Source organism: Colletotrichum tamarilloi (assembly GCF_030869305.1).
Source record: "Colletotrichum tamarilloi strain Tom-12 chromosome Unknown Scaffold_271.1, whole genome shotgun sequence".
Lineage (NCBI taxonomy): Eukaryota > Fungi > Ascomycota > Sordariomycetes > Glomerellales > Glomerellaceae > Colletotrichum > Colletotrichum tamarilloi.
Window position 1 is genome coordinate 3,129 of NW_026849654.1, and position 16,152 is coordinate 19,280.

At 50.4% G+C, this 16,152-nt stretch overlaps 5 protein-coding genes across 5 annotated transcripts; 2 read left to right on the plus strand and 3 right to left on the minus strand.

Annotated features, from left to right (window-relative positions):
- Window positions 1-867: 867 nt before the first annotated feature.
- CTAM01_16854 (uncharacterized protein) lies at window positions 868-1,431 on the plus strand (the record flags this gene model as incomplete). The annotated part of the gene is made up of 2 exons (XM_060532846.1): window positions 868-1,135; window positions 1,202-1,431. 2 exons carry the CDS (start codon window positions 868-870, stop codon window positions 1,429-1,431), a joined length of 498 nt encoding a protein of 165 aa, XP_060372573.1.
- A 413-nt stretch (window positions 1,432-1,844) lies between these two features.
- Window positions 1,845-5,215, minus strand: CTAM01_16855 (uncharacterized protein; the record flags this gene model as incomplete). The annotated part of the gene is made up of 5 exons (XM_060532847.1): window positions 1,845-2,300; window positions 2,354-3,040; window positions 3,097-4,111; window positions 4,178-4,923; window positions 4,985-5,215. The coding sequence occupies 5 exons, from the start codon at window positions 5,213-5,215 to the stop codon at window positions 1,845-1,847; spliced, it is 3,135 nt and encodes a 1,044-aa protein (XP_060372574.1).
- A 1,640-nt stretch (window positions 5,216-6,855) lies between these two features.
- Window positions 6,856-8,397, minus strand: CTAM01_16856 (uncharacterized protein; the record flags this gene model as incomplete). The annotated part of the gene is made up of 3 exons (XM_060532848.1): window positions 6,856-7,620; window positions 7,698-8,113; window positions 8,202-8,397. The coding sequence occupies 3 exons, from the start codon at window positions 8,395-8,397 to the stop codon at window positions 6,856-6,858; spliced, it is 1,377 nt and encodes a 458-aa protein (XP_060372575.1).
- A 1,147-nt stretch (window positions 8,398-9,544) lies between these two features.
- On the plus strand, window positions 9,545-11,353 carry CTAM01_16857 (MFS transporter; the record flags this gene model as incomplete). The annotated part of the gene is made up of 6 exons (XM_060532849.1): window positions 9,545-9,733; window positions 9,804-9,940; window positions 10,012-10,155; window positions 10,222-10,451; window positions 10,519-11,016; window positions 11,082-11,353. The coding sequence occupies 6 exons, from the start codon at window positions 9,545-9,547 to the stop codon at window positions 11,351-11,353; spliced, it is 1,470 nt and encodes a 489-aa protein (XP_060372576.1).
- A 756-nt stretch (window positions 11,354-12,109) lies between these two features.
- Window positions 12,110-14,096, minus strand: CTAM01_16858 (multicopper oxidase; the record flags this gene model as incomplete). The annotated part of the gene is made up of 5 exons (XM_060532850.1): window positions 12,110-12,946; window positions 13,003-13,224; window positions 13,282-13,389; window positions 13,447-13,792; window positions 13,849-14,096. 5 exons carry the CDS (start codon window positions 14,094-14,096, stop codon window positions 12,110-12,112), a joined length of 1,761 nt encoding a protein of 586 aa, XP_060372577.1.
- Window positions 14,097-16,152: the final 2,056 nt, after the last annotated feature.

Below are 16,152 nucleotides of genomic sequence, written 5' to 3' on the forward strand. Positions count from 1 at the left end.
CAGGACAGACAACATTGAATCGCCACAGGAAGCCTCGTCCGAACTCAACAAAGCTTACGCCATCGCCGCCTTCAAACTTTGACGTCTTGCTCGGTCTCGCTCGTTGAGCATCTACAACAGACAGAATAGACCATAACAGGTGCTGACCTGACCAACCAGTCTGGCGTGCATTATCCCGCCATCAACCTGCAACTGGCCATTGCCGACGCTGCTCCATGGAACAAACACGCTGTTCATTGCCGCCAAGGATGGACCGCGCGGCATCGAGGCAGTGTTGCAAGAAAACCGGAGCTCTCTTAGTTGCTTGGTAAACTCCGCTGATCGCACGGAGCCAAACAGCTTCAATTTCAGCCAAGGGCTCCGAGATTGACTATTCGTACTCGCGGCGTACCGAATATGAGCCTAGCAGCAGTAACCCGTCGTATTGAATCCTTCTCTTCTGCCCCTTGGCGCACGTCTCGTATCTTGCTGGGCAGCGTCGTTCGGTTCTTGGTTGTGTTAAGATTTGAGTCTAGACCTCCCTTGTGGCTCCTCAAGGTTCATCTCCAGAGATGATCGTTTCCAGTATATTAAATCAATCGTCTTTTCCCATCGATTCCACTTGTGCTTCTGTGTCTTCTCAGTCAACCCCTTGGTCTTTCACAAACGATTCATACCTGCAGCAGCAATATTGAAAGTGCCACTTTTCTTTACAGGCCTCTAATTGTTCTTCATTTCGTCTGTCACTACGATCAAACATCGTTCTTGACTCCTCGAACAAACATACTGATCATCCTATGAACCTCTGATCAGCCACCAAAGATCTCGCTCATCACTCGATTGACATCCCAAAGCCTCTTCAGCGAAGAACTACTCAACACCGTCACCATGAAGTACGCCATCGTTTTCGGACTCCTCTCCGGCCTTGCCGCCGCCCAGTCGGCCACCACCTCCGCCGCATCCTCCAGCTCAACTGGTCTGGCCAGCCTCATCGCCCAGCTCCCTAGCTGCGCCGTAGGCTGCATCAGCACCGCCGCCAGCAACATTGGCTGCTCCGCGACCGACTTCACCTGCTTGTGCGCCAGCCAGGACAAGCTCATCTCCAGCCTGACACCCTGCGTGCTCACTGCTGGCTGCTCCACAACAGAGATCGCCGGTATGTTGCACACCCTGTAACTCGTGTCCCATTCATTGTATAGGTGGCTAACAAAAGTTCTTATAGCGGCTGCAAAAATCGCACCGTCAATCTGCTCCGAAGTTCAGAGCAACCCGGCCGCATCCGACCTCGCATCGGCATCGAACCTCGTAACCGGCGTCCTCGGTACCGCGGCCGCTACCGCTAGCAGCAGCGCCGCCGCGTCTGCCACCGCTACACCCGCCGCCGCTGCACGGCCGACGAACGCATACTACGGCATGCTCGGCGCCGTCGCTCTCGCTGCTGCTGCTTTGTAAATACTACATGGGCTTTGTAGATACCAAAACTCTAGGGATATGGCGCATTTTGAGGGGGCTACGGCTTTGATTTCATGACATTTTAGAATGGGAAATTGGGCCTCGTGATGGCAAGCGACACGGTGCATTAGATTCAGTTTGTGTCTGGCTCATTGGGGTGAATCTGGCAAAGGTCATGGAACCTTGAGTGACGATGGGGGCCAATTGCGCAGTGGCATTCGTTCTTTTCGCGCGCAAACACGTTTATCAAGTATGAATTCATTTATGTTCATCTTGGAACGCTCCCGCATGAGGAAAGAAGTAGTCACAACCCGATCAAATTGTGGTGATTGTTAGATGGCAAATATGGGCAACGCTCTCGATTTCTGAGATGGTCCAGAATTTAGACAAGGAATAGAAATACCCGCACTCCCTCATGCACTATCATCCGCCGCCCATCGAGCTTTTAGCCTCTCGACCAACGTCGTGATGAACCTTACATCCGTGACATCCGGTAGTTCTCTCAACGTTGGACTGTCCCTCTCAGTTTCCGCCGTTAAATATGCCAGGACTCCCTTATTCGCAGAAGCCGTACGTCCGTACTTGCTCTCAAACCAATCCAGGAGCTTGATCGGCGGGTTCTTCTTCGGGTCCCGTTTAGACTGCCGCAACTTGTCCATCCACTGATTAGTCGGGAGTATCTCAAACTGCAGACCAGCTTCGGATAGGGATGGAAGCATATCACGGGTCCAGTGGAAGCGCGTCGGGTTAAGGACGTGGTACACCAAGTCGGGATCGGTATCGCGCTCGCTCGGTTGCGGGGTCGCGTCGGCATTGACGAGTTCCAAGATGGCCGCTGCGGCATGGTCGACGGGCAGCCATGTCATCTCCTAATACCACATCAGAGTCATCGCTTTCCCCAAACTGTTCGCGTAAGACTCACCTCATCTAGATTCGGCAAGGAACCAAGCGTGACAGCCGTCTGAATCATCAATGGAATACCCTCAGTCGTGTTCCACTCGCCGACCTTACTGTCACCCACAAGCTGCCCGATCCTCAAAACTCTTGCAGGCGCACCGGCGTTCAGATTCGCATTACGCGTGATATGCTCAGACACCCACTTGGACCGCGCATAGCCCGTTCCCTGCGCCCATGCCGGCGTCGGGACCGGTCCCTCCGGCACATTACCGTGCCTAGGCGACCCACCTGACGCGGAGACGGATGAGCAGAAGAAGAACCGTGCGGGATTGGGTGTCTCGACGGACTGGCACAGCTGGATGAGGTTGTGTACTGCCTTGATATGCTGGTCTTCAAAGCTCTGCACGGGGATGTTGAAGTTGACGGCCCAGGCGCTGTGAATTACGATTGTGAGCCTCGACTTCAGGTCGGCGATGCGGGTGGCGCCGAGGCCGAAATCTGGGAGGCCTAGATCACAGGATAACGGCACCACTTTAGATTGTTGGAGGGGGCTTAGAGATATGCCGCGCGAGGTAAGTGAGTGTGCGATGCGAGATGCTGCGGCGGTATCGTCGGGTGCGCGGACGGCTGCCCAAACTGAGGATACGGTTGGGAGGGCAGCGAGTTGGCCAAGAAGATGAGCTCCTAAGCCGCCTGTCACTCCAGTGAGGAACTGTGAAGGCGATATCAGTGATGTCTTGAGGTCGCGGTGGAACTAGTGTCACTTACCACGAGATGCTTCTCAGGTTTCGGGGCTGTACAAGCGACGTGCGGTGTGATGGAGGAGTACTTGGCTACCAAATCCTGCATTTTTCGTAGCTCATCTTGTACCGCTTCGGCTTGACCGTTTCTCAGTGCAACGAGATGTTCAGAGAGTTTTCGGATGTTTCCAGATTCGTAGAGAACGTTCTGTCCCAGGTAGCTTTGACGACCACCCAAATCGACTTCCCTCTTGATCAGACTCCACATCTGGATGCAATGGAGGCTATCAACGCCAGAAGCGAAGAAATCTGCGTCGGCAGATGGTAAGTCGATACCCAACTGCTTCTTGAATTGCTGCAAAAGCCAGATCTCTAGCTCTTGGCCCACAAGAGACAACCTGCCTCCTTCTTCTTCGTTCTCATACCTGTCATAGGCGATTTGTATCTCTTTTTCAAATTGCTGATAGAACGGCGCCCGAATAAAGGTTCCCTTGTCAGTGCGGGGATACTGTGTCTCCGATGGAAGCACAATGATGAGCTCTCGAGGTATGCGCGAGAAGGACTCGGCTTTCGCATTCGCGGCTTCAACTGCCGGCCAGATCGCTTCAACGAACTCCACATCAGTTAGGCTCGCAGCATTGTCCGCCTTGACGATTAGAGCACCGGGATAACTTCTCTGCTCGCCAAAGACTATAGCCTCCTTGACAATTTCCTCTTGGCGAATTCTCCCTTCGATGGGAATGGGGAGCACCTTTTCGCCATTGATCAGAGTGAACCTGTCGTCGAGTCTGCTGACATACTTCCACCAGTCGGGTTGTGTGGCATGTTTCACGAAGAGATCACGCGTTCGAAATGAGTTTGGTGGCGAATCCGAGTTCGATGTCGACTTCGAGGGGATGCCGTCGAGGCAGACACACTCGTAGATCCCGGGAGAGACCTCATCCATGAGAACGTAGGGCTTTGCGGAGGGGAGAGGACGCAGATAATTCCAGGCTTTATCGCCTGGCGGACGAACGGAGTTCATCAACCTGCCTACCTCAGTTCTTCACTTCGTTAGTGGGAGTGCCTACAAGGCTGAAGAAATTAGGGTGGGCAAGGGTTGCTCTTACGATCCGTAGTTTCCGACGAGATAGACCCCGTTACTGACCAGACGGTCGCCAAGGTCATCTGGACAGCTACTTCCCCCAAAAAGAACGAGTTTCACACTTGCCAACGCCTGGATACCCTCGTCTGTTTCAGCTAGTAACTTCACGACATAGGGAACCACGTGGAAGATTTCAGGCTTGACGTAGTTGATCATCTGGATGAGATTCTGTCTCGTCAGAGGCAGATTGTAGTTACCATAATAGATGGGCTTCTTTGAGTAGATTGAGCGAAATGTCTCGTAAAATCCGTGGCTGTGAAATAAGGGGGATACAATAAAGGCCCTCATATTCATGTGAACGGAAAAGGCCCCAATGCAGCTCTTGTGAGTTAGGTAGATTGGTTTCGGAAGGCCTGTCGAACCGGAGGAGTGGATGATGGCGGCAATTTTCCTCGATTCTCGCTCCGGGTCATAGGTTCTGGAAAACACGGGGGCATCTTTGCCGTAGTAGTCTGAGTGAGACAGCAATGGCAAAACATCGAGCTCGCGTTCCTGCTGAACTTCGGCTAGAACAGGGTGGAAATTTGATGTGGTGAGCATGGCACTGCAGTCCGCCAACTCACAAAGGCGGGCGATTCCTGGGCTCTGAAGCCTCGTCGAGACAAGAAACACTGCGAATCCTAGCCGGCTAAGAGCCATAATCGTGATGACGACATGCAAACCGGAGTGAGCGAGGATTCCTATCACGGGGGCCTTCTCAGAATTTGAGTCCTCATCAAGTTACAAGTCAGTGAAAGCTTGACTGAAATAGTGAAGAGGTAGCACGGCTTACAACGGAGGATAGACCCAGCTGCTGTAGCCTCTGCACGGCGGCGTCGACATACCGGTCCACGGCGCGAGCGCTGTGCTCCTCGAAATCTAGAAGGCCCTCGTTAGGGTACCCAAGTAAGGGCGCATCACCGAGTTCGAGTGCCCGTCTCTTGATGAGCTCGTCGAGGGTGAAGAAAGGACGATCCTGAGCGGAAACCTTGAGTTGGGTCACTGTCGTCGTCTGAGTTGCCATGATGAAGAAGCCAAAGAGAGGTGCATCAGTTAGAAACAGGATGGATGTCGTACTGGCTTGGAGTCCATTCGGTGATGAGAGAGAGAGTCCCGACTTGATGTGGAACCAACTTGACTTATGTACTAACAATCATCTCGCACCGCCGGCTCCCTGCGACCTGATCGGCGTTGAGCGTATCCGCGCGACAATTCCGTTCCGCTTCCGTTCCGGGCCGCTGATGCAAGTTGCTTAGGTTTCCGGGTGCGGGGTCCGGGTGCTCCGAAGCGTCTATAACCGGCGGTGGTCTACGGGCGATCAGTTACCACCAATGAGGTGTAACTAGGATGCTAGTGCCCTTGTGATTTTCAGTGTGCCAGGCTTGCGGCTGTGACTGTTTCGTACTTCTGCGCCTGTGCCGTGTTGGCTTTAGATGGAAACCTTCAAGTTCTCGATGAAGAGGGACCGAAAAGCCGCAATTGCTGCACCTCAATGTACCTTAAATACGTACAGGTACCAGCAGGCAGGAAGGGCTGGGAGACAGCCAGTCATCAGAGTGTATGTAGTGGCGGATCTTCGACTAATGGGCTGGTACCAAACGAATGCCCGAAATACTGAACTGTAGATTTGTTTCCCGATTTGTCACCAGAAACTAATCTGCATTGTGCGTCGCGTAGGGGCTAGGTGCGTATGTTGCCTCACGTACGTGATGTGGGTTGTATGCAATTCTCATGAGAATACCTACTTCGGAACTGCACTCTCAGCATACTTTGGGAATTATCTGAGTGGTGGGATTCTCCTCCGGCCATGCTTGTAAGCACTTCCATGCGCCTTGGCCAAGATCGCGCATGCCCCCAACCCCGGTTATAGACGGACTTTTGGCAGTTGCTGATAGCAATACATGCGAATGATTTTCATGCTTATTGCGCCGCAGTTGACTTGTACCGAGCCATCACACAGGCCTGCGCCTGGGGCCTTCAGTCCGTCGCCATGACGAAAGCCATAGCCGAGATTCTCATCAATTCGACCGCCAAATCCTAGTCACCTCCTAGAATCTAGAAACGATTTTCTGATGTAGCGAATACGCGAGGGACGTATGTGAATATGAAAACCATGGCTTGCAGTCCGTTAGTCAATATAAGTACCTACTCTGTCATCTGACCCGCAGAGCCACAGGAACGGACAGGGTCACAGAGAACGCGAGGTTCCCAAAGCAACCCAACTCTGTGTCTTTTCGTGTTTGTTTGGAAGTTCTTCTCGGTCATGCTTCAGTTTTCTAGCAGTAAGAATAAGGGAAGCACTGATTGGGAGCTTAGCAAATCCAAGACTTACCTTATAGTACTATATGAACTGTAAATGTTGACGCCGCCCAGCCCCTAGGCATGCGTGCTGAAGCCAGTCATCCCCACTAGTTTGCAACAATCAGTAAAAAGAGATTCGACAAGATCACGTTAAGTATGAGAGCCCTTTGAAGTCGATTCAGAGCGATTAACGAATGTTTGATTCTCTTCCGCAGTTGCTACTTCCTCAATCACGTGATCAAGATACAGTACTACGTGACGTAGGTAGTGTCTGGAAGATGGTGAGTGAGAACACACCCTTCCAGATTGACGTTGCGCCTAGAGCCCACTTGTAGGCTCGAGCCGGCCACCGGTTGTGAGACCCTACGAGAGTGGTGAAGTTTTTACTGGACTGCAGCCATCATTGGTAGGATCCATGCAGTTCCCGCTCTCGTCGTAAAAGACTGCCGGGAGGTCGAAGTAGCATCGAGGTATCTTTCCTATTCCACCTCCAATCTCCACGCCATCGCCATTCCCATTGAGGGCGCAGTCAATAATAGCAGCGTAGAATGGTACTCGATTCCCAATGCCGTGCCTCTCCATCGCTTCGTAGATCCTGGGCTCGGCCTCGTACCAAAAGGTGTCAGCCGATTCTCTCATTAGGTAGAAACAGTACTCTTCGCCGTTCCTCAATTCCATCCACTGACGGCCTATGTCGGTTCCACATCCTTCTCTGGTTTCGGCGTCTCTGTGCCTGTCTGCCACCAGATGTAGTTTCGAAGCCTTCATGGCCTCAGTTGCCACTTTCATCTTGAGGTTATCACTGATGATGCCAACCCAGCTTGCGAATTCGCGCGAGTTCTCAGCAAGTAATGGCCAACCGCCGTTCAGAAAAGCGGGAACTTTGCTGAGGAAATTGTCCCTCTTGTTTCCAAGACTAGGAAGAGCATTATACTCATTGTCATCAATCCCTCCACCTGTAGCGACGCGAAGGATGTCTTCGAGGCCTTTTGTGAGGCTTTCAAAAGCATTCCCCAAGGCAACTGCAACATCATTCGCCTCTGTATTCTCTTTCGATTCCGCATCGGCCATTTGAGAAGAGATGCTGCCAATGATAGCTAGTCCTGCAGTCACGAATCCGGCAGGGCCCTGTCCATTGGCGAGGAATCAGTAAAACTTAAGTAGTGAGATTTGAAAATGCTGGAGAACGTTGTATCTGAACATACCGGTACCATTGCCGCTCCTGGCAAAGACATGAGACCGCCTCCCATCGATGCAGCGGCTGCAATCCACTTGAACACACTTGAAGCCTTCGTGTCCGGCGAGTCGAACTCACTGAGCGTCTGCGATATCTTTAAATTCTCCACGAGGGTTTGTCGAGTAATCTCTTCGTTGATCTTGTCAATCTTGCTGTGTAGCCCTATGACGGCTTGGAAGACCCAGTATGAGTTTGTGCCAAAGCTAGTCTTGTTGGTTTCATCATAGTATCTCTCGCAGTCCCAGTCGCTAAAAGGGCTGCATTGGCCGCCGATTGTCGAACAGCCGCCGACTCCAGGACGACCATTGCTTCGTATTTTATGTTCAAGCTTGGTGGTCCAGCCTTCGTTTGCCTTATTTTGGGAGAACGCCACACCTGTGTCTTCTGTAGTAGTGATGGGATGAGCTTCTGAATGTTGGAGTGAATGAGGCACGCGAGCCAACAGGTTTGTGACTCGGCATTGTCGACTTACTCAGGCTTATTTCGAGGAAGAAATCAAGAGAAAAGCCCGCGGCAGTTTCTTGCCACAATTTTTCGACACCTTCCGCAGTCGAAAAGTCCCAATCTTGACAAATGTTTTCTTTATTCCAGACGGAGTCCATCTTCTCCGGAACCGGCGTGGCGCCAGCCCACAGGAAAAGTCCTAGCAAGACGACTAGGAGTTCCATCTGGGAAAAGATTGAACTTGAGGCGAAAAAGATGATCAATGACAAGCAATTCACCGAAAATCAGATGCATGCAAGATTCGGTATATGACTTGACAGAGTTGATTGCTAGATACGCTGTTGCAGGAAGATAGCAGCGTGTTGACGTATTTATAGCTGATATGTACTTGTCCCAGCATCTCACCGCCCACGTCACGTATCGATCATTCGAGGAACAAAGCTTCGATACTCTAGGACTTGTCACTGCCTTTTCTAGCATGAGAAAGTAGACATCAACTGAATCTTACGGTACACCAGTAGTAACCTTTATCCGGTTCCATCTAGGCCATCATATGCAGCCTCCCTTTATGTTTGCATTAGTTGAAATGACCAGGAAACACGTTCTCATGGTGACGAGAGCATCCATGATCCCCCTTCATGTTACTGAATGATGGGCAGCAGTGCCCTGTAACAGCATCCTATCCATCTTACTTGTCAGACACGATGTCTTCTATCAGGTGCGGACGATTGCAGGTCAGCAACGTGATACCCGGCTTTTGCATGACACCGTTAGACAATCGAAGTCTCGAGGACCAGCGCCTGACTTGTATGAGGTGTAATGTATCATGTACTCACTCAACATTACATCATTAGTGTTACCTTTCATTGGTACATCCTTAATTGCCTCGGGGCTATGGACGGGCCAATTCCTGCGGCTGTAGACGGACATCGGGGTTTCGCGAATGTCGGGTTGTATCGCTCATCCCTTGACATTCTCGACACGTAGCTAAAGTAGTTAGGCATTCATAAGCAAATGTTAGGTGCCTACCCCACGGGGAGGCTGCACCCCGGATTTGCCTAGCAACCACGGCGAACAAACTGCCGCATCGATGATCATAGTCGGCCATAGTAAGCAAAGGCGTTTATTGGTGGGTAATGTGAAGGAGTTTGCCATACATTTAGTCACTGTCGTTGTCTCTTCGATGGTGCTTCGCAAGTTTCCGGCCCCGAGGATGCCTTTTCCGGTTTGACCAGAGATCCGATAGGATGTTATGTGGATTATTTAAGAGGCAATATTTTGCACAGCTCCGAATAATTATTCTCATCTCAACTCAGCGCATGAAGCAGACTCGCGTCACTTTAGATTCAGTAATAATCTCTACAGCCAGTTATGTCTTCATACCAACATTTTATGACCATCGATATGGTCAAGGACCATGAAGCAGTCGTCGATCATATTGACCACCAAGAAAGTCCCAAAGAGGGTGGCTTTCGAGCCCATCCTGACAAGTTTGGGTCTACTGCTAAAGTTGATCCCAAAGAAATTGCTTTGGTTCGGAAATTGGACACCTATCTCATGGTAAGCCGATCCCTACATTTCCAATAATTGCTGAGATGAAAATGAAGCTAAACCAAAAGTCTCCACCCAGCCCATTTTATGGTTGATGTACTTCTTGAACTTCCTTGACCGAAATGCAATTGTGAACGGCAAGCTCAATAACCTGGACAACGATCTCAACATGAAAGGATCCGAGTACAACACCTGCGTCAGCGTCTTCTTCGTTGGGTCAGTCACACAATCACAAGTGATCTACTAGACATTGTTTGTACCAGGAAATTGCTGACATATCAAGGCAGTTATATCACAGGACAAGTTCCGTCGAACATGCTGGTTACGCGCGTCAAGCCTGCATATTACATGTCCGGCTGGATGATGGCGTGGGCTATTGTGTCAACTCTCATTTGTGTTGTCAAGGATTATCATGGAATGCTTGCGTGCAGGTAAGTCGGACATCTTTTGTACCTGCTCGCAGATCCCGAAGACTGATGATGTCCGTCGGTTGAAAGGCTGGTGCTTGGCCTCACTGAAGCACCATTCTACTCGGGCGCTTGCTACCTCGTGAGCTTGTTCTACACACGGAAAGAGGTTGCAACACGACTCGCTGTATTTTACACAGGCAACTTGCTTGCGAGCTCATTCTCCGGTCTTATTGCCGCTGGCGTCTTCGCTGGTCTAGACGGACGGCATGGCATGGCTGGGTGGAGATGGCTGTTCTTGATTCAAGGTGTCGTCACAAGTAAGACTTTGTCTTGAACAATGCAGAAGATGACCCGAGCCCAGAGTCTGACAGTATTACCATACAGTTGGTGTTGCCGTGGTGGCCTTTTTCGTGCTTCCTAATGCCCCGCTCCAAACCCAATGGCTCACTCAAGAAGAACGCGAGTTGGCTCATTCGCGGGTTGCAAAGGACACAACAGAAAAACGACAGGGAACCAGCATTTGGTCTGGCCTCTGGGAAGCCGTCACAGATTATCGCACCTGGGTTTTTGCGCTCATGGGAAATCTTCACCTCTCGGCAAATAACTTCAAAAACTACTTGCCGACAGCTGTCAAGTCACTTGGCTTCAGTACCACAACAACGCTGGTACTCACTTGTCCACCATATCTAATCGGGGGAGCGACGTCAGTTCTGGTTTCGTGGTCCTCAGGAAGGTTCAACGAACGTACCTGGCACATTACAGGTTCCAAGGCAGTCGCGATCGTCGGCTTCGCGGTAGCAACAAGTACGATGAACATCGGCGCACGATACTTTGCCATGGTTCTGTTTGTGGCGGCTACATATGGAGTGAACAATATTAATGGTAATCGTCACTTGCTTGACCCGGGCGTCTTGACTTGATGGGCATGAACTAACGCGTTACTTTAGTCGCGTGGACATCAGCCACGGTCGGTCAGACTGACGAAAAGAAAGCTGCCGCAATCGCCATTGTCAATACGTTTGGCAATCTGTCTTTTGTCTACACCCCTTATCTATGGCCGGATAGTGACAGCCCCCTTTTTCGTAGAGCCATGGTCGCTAGCATCGCCTTCTCCCTAGGCGTGGTCTTAACAGGATGGGCTATGAAATTCATCTTGAAACGCGCCAATAGGAAGATCAGAAGCACCCAAGATGAAGCAATCAATCTCTACGCGTACTAGAATCAACAAGTCAACTCAGGCTCTAGGCTGCTTGATATCTTCATGGAAAAATCTGTATGGGAACAGGCAAGAGTGTCTCTAGTGCTGCGAATCTAGACCATCAAGTACTAAGTATATACGTGTCAAAGAATAAGGTCTGGCGGTCTCAGGATGGGGCGGTTCACTATGCCCAACCAGTGTAAGTCCAAACTGGACCGGTGGGGGGATTGCCCATTGACTTTGCGGTAGTCGAGCAGAATCTAGTGAAGCATTGTCAACATCTGCGCATTGATCAAAATGATGTTCGGGCCATTTCTCATAGTGACACTGTCGCCCGTCCTGTACTAGGCGGAAGCATAATCTCGTCAGAAGGCCTGGTAGTTCCGGTCTCAATCACATTGATCTGATGGCATCCACATAACAAGGCCAATAGCCAAATAGCTTCTCCTGTTTAAAACTTTGCAGTAATGAGGACAGTGAGGCAAACGCAATGAAGGCCACTCTTGTGCACACCGCTTTCCCGAGCGAAAGTTACATCTAGAAGAGAGTTCACGCCATGGAATACAAACATGATCCAATTCATGGTCATAACTACCGGATAATCAATGATTGCTAAGCTTATGAGTACGTGAGGCAAATCATGCTAATGTCTGCGTATTTACAGGAAGTTGATAATGATGAACAAGTGGAAGTAGTAAAGAACGTAGAAGCTACCGGCCAAGGGAAATAACAGGAATGTAAAAGAATCAATGCGCATATAGGCGCCTCAAATCCACCTTACTTACTCACATGCGATGCCCAGTATTGATCGAGGTTCTTGTAAACGTCGTCAACCTTGCTGTACGGGTCAGTAGCGGCCATAGCCTGCACTGCCTCCTCAATGGCCGAGTCTGAGAAGGACCCAGCTCGAGTACGAAGATCAGCCATGAGGTACGGCTTTGCTCTCCAGCGCGCTTCCATGGGATCAATGAACTTGGTCTCGTTGTATCCAAATTCTGGAAGAACAGTGACGTTGAAGGCGGCCATCATATCGCTGTCCTCGTGGATCAGATTATGGCAGTGGAACATGTAAACGCCGTCCCAGGGGGCGTAGTGGGCCTCAACAAGGACAGACTCGCCTCTGCCCAACCAGACAACATCTTTCAAGCCCTCTGCTTCGTAGGGCATCACACCGCGGTCACCGTCTCTAGCGATGACCTTGAAGTCGACAAGGTGGACGTGAATGGGGTGAGACCAACCATCTGAACTGTTCTCAAGCTCCCAAATCTCGACCTTGCCTCTGGGGACGTTGGCGAGAACACGATTTTCCACATCGGCGAAGCCTACCCCATTGATGCGCCATTCGCCGTTGGTACGATGGAATCGGAAATGGTGATCGATAACGTTGTCAGTTGATGTTGGGAAGGGAACAGTGCGAAGGACCTCTGGAACGGTGGATGTGTCGGGTCTGGATAAGGTCGTACCAACGACAAACTGCATTACCTTGTCGGTATGCAAGTAGTCGTCCTCGACGCCGATGCCGCCAGCCTTGGGGAAACTCCTGATTTCGAGTCTCTGGCCAGCGTATTGAGCGAAGTCGATGACAATTTCATACCGCTCAGCTGGTGAGACATACTAAATAAGAGTCAGCAAGTTTGCGTCTTTACTCAAATACTACGGGTAGAACTCACAAGGTCTGCGACTTGCACCGGCTTCCCCAAGAGTCCATTGTCGGAGCTGATAACTTGGAATGGCAGCTTTCCGTTCACAGCATTGGAGTTAACAAGGTATAGCGCAAAAGCGCGGGAAATCGCTGCGTTCAAGAAACGGAATCGGTATTTTCGCGGCTCGACATTAAGAAACGGCCAGGGCTGGCCGTTGACGTGAATCAGATCGCCCCAGAGACTGTCAGTCTAACCCTTGGTTGAGAACAAGGTACCATCATCGTTGTATTGCTTCGCAGAGAGAACAAGAGGGATGTCGTAGACGCCGTATCCAGAAGGCAGGTTAAGAGCGTTCTCCGCCTCATCCGTGATCAGATAGGCTCCGGCTTGTCCCATATAGGCATTTTCAGCGGTCTGTGGGTTCGAATTAGAGCTTATACCTACATTTTCATCATGATATGGAGGACTTACAAGATGCATTGCATGATCATGGTACCACAACAGTCTCGCCGACTGTTGGTTGGGATAGTAGTAATCTTTGTACTCTCCTGGGTTGGTGATATCTTCCGCCCAGCCATCGAAAGGGGCACGAGAGTAAGATCCGTGCAGATGAACCGAGTTCTCGGCAGCAGCGTTGTTGATGAATCTGACGACAGACTCCGTTCCGCGAGGAATAATCAGTGTCGGTCCCGGAGAGATGCCGTCGTAGCCCACCAGAGTTGCAGGGCGCAAGTTGGGATAAACCGCCTGACTGAAAGGCTTGATCTCAAGCTCGTAGTACCAGATCTCCTTGTTAGTGACTGGGTTGATGATCTTTCTGTGAGATATGTCAGGAAAACAGCGTCTAAACAGAAAGATATCCGATGGTCGTACTTGGTAGGTTCCTTGACAGGAGGGATTGGCAGAGGCACCTTGTAAATCAAGGCATACTCGGGGCTTTCCCAATCTTTGAGAAGAGTGAAGACATCCTCTGGGTCATCTTCTACAATTTGAGCTAGGGCTACAACTTCTGCTTCGGGAATTTGAGAGATGTGTGTATCACTGAATGAAGAGTTTTGAGCTTGAACGAGGCAGGCGGAGAGCGCTGCTTGTACGAGCGCCACGGTCAGTTGGAACCGCATGTTGCAGGAAGAAGGAGAACAGTGACTAGAAAGTCAGATTATTCGGGTTAGGAATGTGTGTCGAGCAAGAGATTCTGTTGGATATGAAACGGAGCGGGTGATCTTATACAAGAATCAGGAGACAAGATCAAGCAAAAGAAAAGACCAAAGAACCTTGCCGATTCAGGACTCAGAACCACTTCAGCTTCCACTCCGAATTCGGATAGGATTTGAACACAGAGAAATCTTCCAGTCCCCTTCCGGTAATCCGGTCGTGAAGCTGATGCATGCCTTGTGACTGATGCAAGTTTTCTGCAAGAGACTCGCCTTGAAGACTGCGATAGGAAATCAATGGCCGATGTACGTGATGGCATCAACTGCAGAAATCGCGCACACACACATATCATTTCAGTTACATCGCCACTGAGCCGATTATCTTGCAATGTTTACAATGTCCCTCATCCAATGTGGTGGATCCGATGTTATTGCGCAAGGTAGCGGCAACTCTCGAAGACCCACAGACGAAGAGAGTGGGTTGATATTTCCTTGTGTGCCTCAGAGTAGGTAGCATTGGCACAAGTATCATTCCTCATGATCCTTTCATTTCGAGAGTGGTATCGATGTTGGGCTGGTTGTTGCTGGGGTGGTGCACGAGCACGTAGCTTGGCGAACACGGTTGGAGGCTCTGCATGATGGTACAATGAGATATATCCTCGCTAACAAGATGGCAGTGTTGGAAGAATGATACGCTATTGCGCTAATATGACTCGGCAGAGACTCGTGCTTGCTCAGAGTCGAAGGACCTTGGTCTGACAACAGAACGTCATTACAATGATACGTGAAATGAGACGGAAAGCAGGTGACGGGCGTCTAAGGCCGGCGATATCTGGTGTGTAACTATCATCTGGGTCTCCGGTTGAGAAAACATACCTTGTATTTGACATCATACCTTTCATGAAGCGTTACCTAGATCTCCTAGTTGCTGACTTCGTAGTCATACAATGGAACAAGTCACACTTCTGCTCTCCATAGAGGTTCAGTCAGCAACCGAGTATGACCGGAACAATAATCCTAGATCTTCTAAGCATCTTGACTGTGTACTTGAACCTGGCCCAGCAATAATTTTGGCTTTTTGACAAAAGCCGAAAATGTACTCGTATTCTCTTTGCGGATCTGAATCCGGCTCCTCCCATATGGCCCGCTGCTCTCTGTCAGGCCGAAGCTGCCCGCCGTGGCGGGGATCATGGTCCGACCTCCTGCCAAGAGCCATAGCAACGCTGACTAGTCTATCCGCCCCTCCAAGGAAGCCTTGATGATAAGCACCTAAAATGAAGCGTCGATCTAGAAACGAGTTCCTCTTGCATTCGGAATGGAGACAATCCGACTGCTACTCTGCTCCTTCGGGTTAAAATGACCCCTTCCCCCCTCCAGGCCCTCTAGAGGCGGAGAAGGCATCGTAAATGTCGACTCGGTGACGCTTTGATATCGACAACTGTCTCCCCCGCGCGCCTAGCATGGGTTTTCGTAAATCCCGCATCCCCTTTCTCGTAGAGCCGTTTTTGGTCGGCAGGGGCCTCAGGAACGTGGAAGCTTTCGGTCTGATTCCACTGGCTGTGGTTCAGGGGTCGAGGAAGGGCTATCTTAACCTTATCACAGGAGGTAATCGGCCAACCCGCAACTCTATTAGCCAACTTAACTAGGATCAAATTAGATCTAAAAGTCGTTGTTTGAACATATTAAAGTGACCTGTGTGATCTCATCAAGTTGTCTGAGATTAGAAAAAACCACATTTCCAAAGATTTCTGTTGAAGCTCTCGAAATCCAAATCTACATGTAAGTCAACATACCCACTTCCTGGCACCCCCCTGTTTCTGGCACCACAAAAACGATGGGATCACAACCCAACCTCCTCATTACTATTAACTATTGATCCTCAACCACACCCACTACAATACAGCTGCCAGCCTCACTAGGGCATTCAGAGTCGCTGGATTCAGCCGTGATAACCTCCTTTTCACCCGCTTCGATTTGAGCCCGATGGATATCCCTGATGTTCGCGAACTTCGTATTGGGATCG